Source organism: Penaeus japonicus, unplaced genomic scaffold, assembly GCF_977035675.1.
Source record: "Penaeus japonicus unplaced genomic scaffold, GWHDUDI00000001_assembly GWHDUDI00000015, whole genome shotgun sequence".
NCBI lineage: Eukaryota > Metazoa > Arthropoda > Malacostraca > Decapoda > Penaeidae > Penaeus > Penaeus japonicus.
The window spans coordinates 15601488-15613987 of NW_028234417.1; the positions used below are offsets into that span (position 1 = coordinate 15601488).

At 38.7% G+C, this 12500-nt stretch overlaps 1 protein-coding gene across 43 annotated transcripts in view; it reads left to right on the plus strand.

Annotated features, from left to right (window-relative positions):
* Positions 1 to 12500, plus strand: part of Itpr (Inositol 1,4,5,-trisphosphate receptor) — a 250714-nt gene that overhangs the window by 124784 nt on the left and 113430 nt on the right. For all 43 annotated transcript variants that reach the window (XM_086544593.1, XM_086544605.1, XM_086544596.1 and 40 more), the window contains exons 6-8: positions 10463 to 10723; positions 11133 to 11363; positions 11614 to 11755. In XM_086544593.1, coding sequence (XP_086400719.1) covers positions 10463 to 10723; positions 11133 to 11363; positions 11614 to 11755 — 634 coding nt within the window. The remainder of the gene's footprint in view (positions 1 to 10462; positions 10724 to 11132; positions 11364 to 11613; positions 11756 to 12500) is intronic.

The window sequence follows — 12500 nt, forward strand, 5'->3', positions numbered from 1 at the left end:
ATATATATTATATGTATGTATGTATATATGATTAAAAAAAATAGGTAAGGTAATGTGATGGTGTATCTATTTGATTAAAATGTAATTGTTCAATCGGAAAATCTTATTTGCCGCTTCGAAGTTTCAAGTCTTCGGTGGTCTGGTCGAAACTTTTAAGGGGATTTTGGGTACGATTTAGCCGTCGTTTTTTTTCTTCATTATTTTCTTTGCCTCTTCTCTTCTTTTTATTTTCTGCTCAGACATTCATGTTAGACATTCCCAAAGCGATGTTTTCCTATTCTTGTCTCCTTCTGTTGCCTCGCGTCTAAATCCGACTTTTACGATGCATAACTTTTTATGATTGGTTGTCGTCTGGCTTATATCTTATACTTTCTTTTTGTGGACTGTCTTGGAAGACGTATTTGGGGTGATGTGTGCGTTTAGAATAGAGGTCGAGAGACTGGAAGGAAGATAAAGAGAGAAGGGGTGAAAGGAGAGGGAAGTGATGGAAAGAAAAGGAGAATTGGTGGAAGGAGAGAGAAGGGGAGGAAGGAGAGATAAGGGGTGGAAAGAGGGAGAAGGAACTGGAGGAAAAGGAAGAGGGGTAGAAGGAAAGAGAAAGGGTGAAAGGAGAGAGAGAGTGGGGAGGGGCAGGCAGACAGACGGACTGACAGACGGAAGGAAGGAAGGGGAGCTGAGAGGAGAAAAGAGGGGAGGGGACAGACGAACAGACGGACAGATGGACAGACGAACAGATGGACAGAGACAAACAGAATGACGAATCCCGGAACGTAACGTAGATATTGGACCATCGATGCCCGAAAATTTTCACTCTGATTCACTCCATTCGAGTAAAAGAATAAACGGAGGTCACTCACCGTGTCCTTGACTTTTTTTATTTACTTTGGCTGTCTTATCAAAAAGTCAGTTCAGTCATTTACAATTGCTTGTCTTTATAAATACCTGAGGTTCAGTTGAGTTTTTTTCTTTAATTCAGGATAAGGTTTAAACAGTTTTTTTTATTATCATATATGCTTAATGTGAGGTCATGTTTTTTGTTGAATATGTTTTGTGTGAACTATTTTTGTCGTCGTTGTTGCTGCTATTTTTTGTGGGGAGGGGGGAGGGGGGGGTTGTCTTTGAAGGATGTGTTTAGCTTTTAATCCATGACGTCAGTTGGAAGCATAACGAGTCACCGTTACACGTGCTGATCCGTATGGCTCATGCAGACTCGTACATTCCGAAGGAAAAAATACTCAGATCCTCATGTTTTGTGGAGTTGAATTTGCATGAATCCTAATTTGATTTTCTTTAATGTGGAAGAAAGATAGTCACTTGTGCATTAGAATTTCTTTCGGTTGATTTGAATTACATTGCAACATGCATTACACTTGCATTACTTTTCGCAAGAAGGAAAGGAGAACTAACTTTGTTAACTTGTCTTGATTAATATGCAAAATAAATTCGGTTAATATATAGGAAAGAAAATCACTTACATCGCGATTAACATGTGCTATTTTTCGCAAATCTGAAAGAAAGAATTTTCTGTATATATCAAATCTATTTTCATTTTCGTTATTAGAGGGAATATTTATTACACATATGTTATATTACATAAAAGAAAAGTCACATAAATTTTATATACTATATTTTTATGTGAAGGAAAAATTACGGTTTAGGTTTGCTATATGTCGTTATGAAAAAAAGAAAGAAAGAAAGAAAAAGAAAAAAAAAAAAAATATATATATATATAGTTACTCTTCTGAATCCACCAATTTTATAGCGCCTTCCTCGAGTAGCGGTTTTCATGTCCAATGGCAACATTGAGACAAGGGATCGTGTTTTTTGTTCTCTCTCTCTCTCTCTCTCTCTCTCTCTCTCTCTCTCTCTCTCTCTCTCTCTCTCTCTCTCTCTCTCTCTCTCTCTCTCTCTCTCTCTCTCTCTCTCTCTCTCTCTCTCTCTCTCTCTCTCTGTATATATGTATATGTATATATGTATTACTATCTGTCTATCTGTCTACGCAGGCATGGACGCATTCAGCCAATTAAAAGAAAGAAAGAAAGAAAAATTAATAGGGCAATTATTTTTTTGCCTTTATTCATCACTAAAAACGCAATTAGTGTGCTTTATTTTTTCCTCTATCCCCCCCTCCCGCCTTTTGTAGTGCATTTGTTTGTTTGTTTTGTTTATTTGTTTATCTATCAATTCTTAAGGAATCCTTATCATTTGTTTCAAAAGAAAGGTGGGAAATGGCAGAATGACGACAGCGTAATTGTTGCAAGATGATCTCAGCATTTTGTTGTAAGAGATGTTCAACAAATTGATGGATGACTCAGGATTTTTTTTTATTTCTTTTGTTTATCATTCTTTTACTGTTGATTAGAGTGATTGATCGTTTTTGTTGTTTTCACTTTTTGTTCTATTGTTGTTATAAGTATCCTCATTTTTGTTGTTATGACTACTAGTATTGTATTAGAATAGAAATGCCTTGATAACAGCTTACAAAAACTCTTGACTTCAGGTGTTGATATGCAGATCTGGTTGGATGAAGGTTGTGTGTAATGTATTCTTTTGAGAACAGGTGGCAGATTCTCTCCCTCTCTCTCTCTCTTTATCTTCATCTTATTTTCTATGTATTCGTTATTTTTATTTCAATTCAGCCTCTTATACATTTTTAAAATGAACTAAGATATCGTCGCAATCTCCGTTTCACCGAGTCGACAATTTATACAGCCATATGATATAAGGAATGAAAGATGTCTTATTTTAAGATAGATTATGAAATTAATTCCTAATAAACTTCTTCTGTAGATATGAAGTTTAGAATTTTTTTCAGTTCATTCAAATAAGTTTTCATATAGTAAGCGTAGACTCTTTTTACATTATGTTTCAGTATCAATCTCGCTCACTTACTCAGGTCTCTTTTTTATCTTTGTTACTCCTCTCTACTCCCCTCTCGTCTCCTCATCCATCTCCATCACTCCTCCCATCTTTTCTTTTCTTTTCTTCTCTTCTCTCGCTTCTCTTCACTAATGGATCGAAGTCCGTCACAAGCCATAGCTCTGATTTGTGAGCTCTCACCTTGCGAGTCAGTGTGGTTGCCTCTCACCTTGCGAGTCAGTGTGGTTGCCTCTCACCTTGCGAGTCAGTGTGGTTGCCTCTCACCTTGCGAGTCAGTGTGGTTGCCTCTCACCTTGCGAGTCAGTGATTGTCTCTTCACATCTTGAAAATCAGTATGATGCGTCTTCACACCTTGCGAGTCGGGAGGGGAAACAAAAACATGCAAAGATGTGACACGATGGGTGTGCAAATTTTCGGTCGGTTATAAACATTTTTTTTCTCGTTTGCCTCAGTCCTCTCTTTTTTTCTTTTATTTGTCCCTAATTTTCTCTTTGGTGAATGTTGTGAAGGATTATTTTTCTTTTACTTTTTGTTTTCTTTTCTTTTTCTTATCATAGATCTTTATTTTATTTTCCCTGTTTTGCCATTCATCAAACCACGTCATCATTAGCATTCTTTTCATGACTATTATCATCCACATAATCATTGCAAGCATGATAATGTCTTTGTCACCACCACCATCATCACCATTACGATCACCTTCATCACCGTCACATTATCACTACTATCATCATTATTATTAGCATCAGTAGCATCGCAATAATCTTCATCTCCCCCCTTCACCCCTCCCTCGTCCTAATTTAGAAGAGGCCAAATTGTATTATTTTGTAGGTGTTTTCCTCCGGCCGGAATGGAGACTCCGCCGAGCTTAACTCATTTAATCTCCCCACAAAAATGAGGAAGTCATGAGCTTACCGTTGTGTTGTGGTGGAGTTTGTTTTCATCTCGAGTTGGTCTTTTCTTTGTTTCTTATTTTCTCTTGTGCTTGTTTTTCTTTGCTCTCCCCTCTCCTGTTTCTTTCTTTTCTCGCTGTGAGAGGCCTATATATATCGTGCACGGGCACATTGTTTCATTGAGACTCTCGAGTGAACATGTGTGTTTATGTAGATTTTGTACATAAGAATTACAAACATGCTCACAAACGCTCTCTCTCTCTCTCTCTCTCTCTCTCTCTCTCTCTCTCTCTCTCTCTCTCTCTCTCTCTCTCTCTCTCTCTCTCTCTCTCTCTCTCTCTCTTTCTCTCTCTCTCTCTCTCTTTTTTTTCTCTCTCTCTCTCTTTCTCTCCTCTCTCTCTCGTCTCTCTCTCTTTTCTCTCTCTCTCTTCTCTCTCACTCCTCTCTCTCCTCTCTCTTCTCTCTTCTCTCTCCTATCTCTCTGCTCTCTCTCCCATCTCTCTGCTCTCTCCTCTCTCTCTCTCTCTCTCTCTCTCTCTCTCTCTCTCTCTCTCTCTCTCTCTCTCTCTCTCTCCCTCCCTCTCTCTCCTCTCTCTCTCTCCTCTCTCTCTCTCTCTCTCTCTCTTCTCTCTCTCTCTTCTCTCTCTCTCCTCTGTCTCTCTCTCTCTCTTCTCTTCTCTCTCTCTCTTTTCTCTCTCTCCTCTCTCTCTCTCTCTCTCTCTCTCTCTCTCTCTCTCCTCTCTCTCTCTCTCTCTCTCTCTCTCTCTCTCTCTCTCTCTCTCTCTTCTCTCTCTCTCTCTCTCTCTCTCTCTCTCTCTCTCTCTCTCTCTCTCTCTCTCTCTCTCTCTCTCTCTCTCTCTCTCTCTCTCTCTCTCTCTCTCTCTCTCTCAGTGTTTGTGTTTATCTGTGTGGGTGGGGGGGTTGCGCGCGCGCGGGCAGAGATTTGCAATTTTTGTGTTTACACAAGTATAGAATAAATAATAATGAAGTTCAAGATGGACCAAAAACATCTAAGTGATTCAGATTCGATTCTAAACAACGCAACATTTAAATAAGGCAAAGCAGTAGTGGATCCTGCTTAAGAAATTATATTTTCGGGTCCATCTGTTTTAAGTGAGATTGAATGCTACTGTATCCGATGTGTTGTATTAGTGTTATGTTATCTTTCTTTTTTGTTTTGAGTACTGATAGGTATCTCGTCTACCCTTTCTTTTGTTAGCATTACATGTATACGGGTGTACATCTGTGCACGTATGTGTTTAAGTGCGTAATATAAAGTGTGTTTTTGCTAGAGCCATTAAAATGTTCTAATTGAGAGTGCGACAGCGGAGTGAGATTTCCTTCCCGTCAGAGATCGAGCAAACACGTGTGCCGTGACATCATATAACAATTAAGCCCTTTTTACGTAACGTCTCAAGTCACGGAGGAAAACCACCTTTAAAGGCCTATTTGCTCATTCAGTTCACCCAGTTGATATCACCGGCCGGTCACTGACACACTTCAGGGACGTCTGTGTGTTTATTTTCATTGGTATTATTTGCATTATTTATGTATATATTCTTATCTTTAATTTTGTTATTTTTTATTCTTATTTGTGATTTTTTTATGTGCATTTGAGTTTGAGATAGGGAATAAAAGAGGAAAAACAAATTATCGTTGCTTTTTCACCTTTTCATAATCGCGGCACAGCAACCGTAAACTGCATTAAACTCTTGACTTGTAAACAACCACATAATTCTTGATGACCATTCATTAAGTTGTATACATCTGGGTCGCAAAAGTCTCACCGTTAAAACTTTCCATACAGGTCTCTTGTTGAGGAAAAAAGTTGTCTTTAAATATGACTTTGTGCAATTGTAGAAAAAAGATCAATTTAACTTTGGAACTCGAATTGTTGTGGTAGATGTTATGCCACTGGTCTTGCGCCATATTAATGTATAATAATATGGTGTGGGGAGGAGAGCTGTTTGATTGTTTGTTTGTTGGCGTGTGCAGAATAGTTTTGGCTGTCTGTTTTATTTTTGTTTATTATATTTTTTCTTTCCTTATCTGTCTGCCTTTATTAATGTCATCTCCGTCGATATATTCAAGAACTTTTGCTTTAATTTGACTTTGTCAACTAGTTTCCTTACGGAGACAGAACAAAAATGGAGGGACATCGAGTATAGGAATAGTCAATAAATAAATAAAGTGAATTGCCTTCTGCAACCTAAAATTATATCGGAAAAAAGTGTGAAATCTTGTTTGACTTTTATGCCCTCGACGTTATCGGCGTGACGTCCCAAGGTCACTCAGAGCGAGGAGAACTTTTTCCAGTGTCATTGCACGTGACTCTCCCGAGTCTTGCTATTCTCAGGGTGTGTGCGTTCGTTTCCCTCGCCGGAATGTGTTCGGTCGTGGTCTATCTCGTGTGTTCTTTTTCTCGCTTTCCTTCTTTAGTTTTCTTCCTTAACGTCTCCTATTCCTCTTTTGTCTTTATTTGGTTCTTTTTTCGTCTTCTCATTATTTCCTTGCTTTATATCAGTTCCAATTATTTTCCGCTTAATTTTAAAACGTAATTGGCTTGTTTTCCATTTTGTATTTTCTCCCATTTCATTTTTTTTTCAAAAGTTCTTTGGATTATCTCTAGTGTGTATTTGTTTAATCTTATTTGTCTCCTCTCCATTACGTTTTGTTCCGCTCCAAGGTGCGTGATAAAGGAACGTGACTTTATTATCGCCAATTAGAAACTGATAGAATGAAAGGGGTTCTTGTCCCAGGGAAAGGATCTGCGTTCTAGGAAATGCTTCGTCATTGACTCAACCACTCTTTAGAGCTTCTGTTGCTATGTTAATTTTGCAGACAGAAATCGGAGATCCGCGAGATAGGCGCTGCACGATGTAAAAATGTTGGGTCAGGATGTAGTGATTTTTAACGGCATTCCACCACCGTTGGTACTCTTAAAATTCTGCAGTTTTCCCTTTATTAGCGTAAAGTTAGTTAATTATCCTTCGTAGGTATGGGTTGCCACTATCCGATGAAGGGATTGGCTCCCGTAAAGGGTTTTTACAAGGCAGTAGGAGACGTGTACAATTATGTTGTTTATGTGTGTTTGCGCCAGTCTTCATACAAAAAAAGAAGTGCACCAATGCAGAATTTAGTTGAGCGGGGTTTTGTAGATTCAAGTCATGTGTTAATCTGATCTGCCTAGAGTTCCATTAGGAAAGAGCTACGTTCCGAGTACATCATTACAGTGTTTGTTCTGCAATTCTAACTCTTCATGATATTATATTTCAATTTTCAATTGATGCTAAAAGAATGCTTAAGTAATTCCCCTCCCCCCCAAGAAAAAAAAAAATATATATATAGATAAATAGATATTCATGATAAACTTTAAACCAAACGTAGCTGAAATTTCTTCTAATTGTTTTATAAAGAAAAGATATTCCAAAAAGTCCATTACGGTTTCAAGAAAAATACCACCACAAGTGTAATGCATGTATTTGATCATAAAAGCCAGAACAAGATGCATTGTCATACATTGTCTTGACTCCAATATCCGCCAATTGTTAAACCAAAAAAATCTTTAAGCAAAGTAAGAATAGGTATGGATAAAGTACCAAAGGCAAAAATCGCAAGACAACAGAAGCAACAAGAGAGCAAAGCTCATGTGTATATATATATATATATATATATATATATATATATATATATATATATATATATATTTATATATATATAATATATATATATATATATATATATTATATTTTTTTTCTAAGTTAGATATTTTTCTGAGCACCGTCTCAACTTTAGGTTGTATTCTGTTGGAGTTACGAGTTATATATATATATATATATATATATATATATATATATATATATATATATATATATATATATAATATATATATACATATACATATACATATACATATACATATACATATACATATACATATACATATACATATACATATACATATACATATACATATACATATACATATATATACATACATACATACATACATAAATACACAACTCTCTCTCTCTCTCACACACACACACACACACACACACACACACACACACACACACACACACACACACACACACACACACACACACACACACACACACACACACACACACACACACACACACACACACCACACACACACACACACACACACACACACACACACACACACACACACACACACACACACACACGCACACACACGCACACACACGCACACACACGCACACACACACACACACACAACTTACACACAACTTACACACAACTCACACACTCACTCATACACTCTGTATGTGGTGTGTGCGTGTGCGTGTATGTGTATGTGTATGTATGTACGTGTGTGCATATAGACATGCATATAAATAGATAAATGCATATATGTGCATTTATGTAAATATGTATGTATGTATATGTGTATATAAATGTATTTATAGAGGTAAATTGTATGTCAGGTCAGGTATCATCGTTTTCCATCTATGTTTGATACCTTCTTCTGGTAAGCTGCAGCCCAACGCTACTTGCCACAACATGGAGTAGTTGGGACTCCATAGCCGTGGTTAAGGCAATCCATCTTTGGGAAGAAAAACTCCAATGAAACCAGGAATAAACCATTTAAATCAGCTATTGCTATTGGAATGCAGTATATCGCTAGTAAACGGGCTTGTAAATGACCGTTGGTAAATAACAATCGTATGTTAGTGGGTCCAGCCCTAGGATGGCCTACTAGTGTAGATGACATTACACGATAATCTTTGTATTTGGCTGTTATACTAAATTCTACAGGAATGGCAAATCACTGATGATCATTACACCAATAAGTGACAAGCAAGACTATCGAAACTCCAGAAACCCATATCGCATCGTCCGTCGTGCAGGGTACCAAGGGGCGTGTTCTGCTGCTGTTGCGACCCCGGCACAGTGTACGAAAAATCAGCTACAAGGTCATCAAACAAAACTTCTTGCTTGCAAAAAGGCAACATTAATTTCCACCTTTAATGTTGGAACACTTGTCACCATAAACTAGGATCCTGAAGGTGTCTCATCAGCTATTGAATTGAATATCAATGCCATCTGTATTCAGGAACACCGCTATCTTTATTCTGGCGTTAAAATCAATTTTCATGATATTGGGAAAGGCTGCACCTTCATCTCAGCCTCTGCTTGGAAAAAATCCATAGATAATACAATTGGCGGCTATGGCATGCTACTCAGCCCTTTAGCCTCTAAGGCGCTCATAAGCTTCGAAGAGATTGAACCCAGAGTCATCATAGAAAACTTCAACGTCAACCCTGTAAGCAGTGAAGCGGTGACACAATTCTAGGAAAGTCTCTCTTCGCTTGTCAGACTAGTCCCGAAACAAAATTTTCTTGATTATCGGTGGGGGTATGAGTGCTCAGGTTGGTCCCAGTGACGTACACAAGTTTGCGTACCACATGTTCTCGAACAGACAGGAAAATAATCTTGTATGCCTTACCACCAGATTTCAGAAGAAACGTTCTATAGAATAGGCATTCACCTCCGCCAATGGCACAAAGACCTAATTGGATCACAACCTGGTAACTAAGAAGTGTAAGAACAGTGCAGGGAATTGGCAAGCCTTTAACACATTTGACTGAGTCTCTTCAGACCACCGAATTCTCTCTTACACCATCCGCCTTAGGCTTAAGCCAACAAGAAAAGGTCGTCTGCCTTCCCACCATACGAGTGGTCTATTCTAACAGCAAACAGTCATCTTAAAGACCGATACACCATTGCTGTCAGGAATAAATTTGAGGCACTGCAAGTAGATGTTGATGTAACATCTCCTAATATAACTTAAAATAATTCATGAAATGACTGCTGAAGGTGACATCCCTTTATAACTTAAATATCGACAACATATTCCCTGGGAGTCGAATAACATCGCATCTAAAAGAACTGTTGTGAAAGAAAAAGCTGCCTAAGAAATTCAAATCCATTTACTCAACTCAGAAACTCGTATGCAAAACAACTGAATACATCCAATATAAAATTCGGATGATTAACTCTGCTACAGTCAACAAACACTCTGTCCTTGCTTGGAAAACTATCAGCGTGATAAATCTACTTAAAAAAAAAAACAATAGTTAGCCTCAAAGACTGAATAAATGGGAAGATAATTTTTAAAATTCCTTTGTAAATGTACCTGACATTACAGATAGCGAGGTTGAACGAATCGTTGACCACCCCTTAGACATTAAGCTTGGAAACTTTACAAATGCAGAACTAGAAGTGGTGCTGAAAAAAATAAAACAAAAATATCCTAACCGCAGGACTTAATAACATTCTTCCAGAAATTCAGTGATATTCTGCTTCAACTTTGTAACGCCAAATATAATGGACAGGTCATAAATAGATAAACAAAAGACTGTATACTTCATATTGCAAAAAAAGAAGGTTTGCAAATTTGTGTGTGTGTGTGTGTGTGTGTGTGTGTGTGTGTGTGTGTGTGTGTGTGTGTGTGTGTGTGTGTGTGTGTGTGTGTGTGTGTGTGTGTGTGTGTGTGTGTGTGTGTGTGTGTGATTGTATATATGCACAGGCGCATACACGAATCCCATGTTTATGAAGTAAGATTTGATGCATTTGTTGTCTCCTCCTGGACTTTCTCTCGTCCCATGTTAAGACTTTCCTTCTTTCTCTCCTCGCAGCTCCTTCACCTGAAATCCAACAAGTACCTGACAGTGAACAAGCGGCTACCGGCGCTGCTGGAGAAGAACGCCATGCGGGTGTACCTGGACGCCAACGGCAACGAGGGGTCGTGGTTTTATATCAACCCGTATTACAAGCTGAGGCTAACGGGGGACAATGTCGTGGTCGGCGACAAGGTGATCCTCAGCCCCGTGAACGCCGGCCAGCAACTGCACGTGTCCAGCATGAATGATCTCCCTGATCATCCTGGCTGCAAAGAGGTAAAGTTGCGTGCGGGGTGCGAGTGAGCTTTTAGTGTTTTGTGTCATGATTGATGTTAGTTAGATTATCTACTCACGCTTTAATTTTTGTTGGCTGTCACTGGGGATGATTCAGATCTCGACTGCAGATATGTTTTTTGTTTTTCTTCGCGATTTATGTGTTTCACGTTACTCTGTCATTTGTAGGTTAAGGTAACAGACACGCGCCGAACTGGCAGACGCGCAAACACTCATATACACGCACATGCAAACGCACACACACAGAAGGGAGTCCCAATTCTATCATATTACATGGTGATGTATTAAAACCACATGTCAAATTTTATAGTTGATACTTCCGTACGAATCAAAGAGCCAAAACATGGCACAGTTATACACGTACGTGCTAAATAAAGCAATTCCTTCTCAGGTGAACGTTCTGAACTCGATGACGAGCTGGAAGATCTCGCTGTTCATGGACTACAGGGAGAACCAGGATGGGATCCTCAAAGGGGGAGATGTGATACGACTTTTCCACGCAGAACAGGAGAAGTTCCTCACCATGGACGAGTACAAGAAGAAGCATTGCGTGTTCCTCAGGACAACAGGACGAACCACAGCCACCACGGCGACTTCCAGTAAAGCTCTGTGGGAGGTTGAGGTATGGATGAGGCGATTTTCCGATAGGTATTTTTTGTTCTTCATCAGCAAGGAATAAGTAGCGTTCAAAACACTCAGACTTACTATCATGTATATTATGTAAGGATCGTATGTTTGTGCATTGTGGGTCGTCTAAAAGAAAAATTTAACCGTATATAGATTCCATGCACCATTTTTCTGTTGTTATCCTTCTTATCATTCTGAAATGAGTAAACATGAACTAAAGCCCTTTTCTTCTTTGCCGCAAGAAGGTGGTTCAACACGATCCGTCAAGAGGAGGTGCCGGACACTGGAATTCGCTGTTTCGCTTCAAGCATCTCGCCACGGGACACTACCTTGCAGCCGAGATCGACGAAGATCCCACACCCGACCCGACAAGGACCAAACTGAGAGGTAGGCGTTGATGTCGCTGTTCTTGGATCTTCAAAACATAGAGCTCCTGTTAACCATAGAAAAGTTTTTTTGTTTAAGTCATGAGGGATTTGTTAAGTTCCCTCTTATTTTTTATATGTTTATGATTAATGATCTATTGAATGGGGTCTCCATCTTTGCATATCTTGAGCGTCTTCTTTGTCTCGCTATTGTTTTTTCATTTCCTCCTCTTTTCTTCTTCCCTTTTCTTCCCTCAATCATCTCCTGTGTAAGTTTGTCTATCTGTTAATCATTTACCCATCTTTCTATCCTTCCAGCCATCAATTTTCAACCATCTTATCCACCCATCTATCCATTTACCTGTCTGATTATCCATATGCCAATCCATTCATTGATTGATTGGATGCGTGACTGATTCATTCATTGATTTGCTTCTTGTTTCTCTGGCCTTCCACATTAATTCATCTAGTCATCCATCCACCAATCCACCAATTTCTTCATCTTCACACCCACTTAACTGCTGTCAGTATATTCACTCATCTTTTCCTCTTTTCATCCATCTGCCCCCTGCAACATATTTATATTTTAGTTATTTTATTCCTTCATCCATTTTGCCAACCATCCATCCATCCATCCATCTGGCCACTCATTCGCCCATTCATCCTTCAATTAATTAATCTATTAAACCATTCATATATCAATCTATTCACGAGGCCATTCAATTTGTCCATTTATCTCCCCATCCATCCATCCATCCATCCATTCA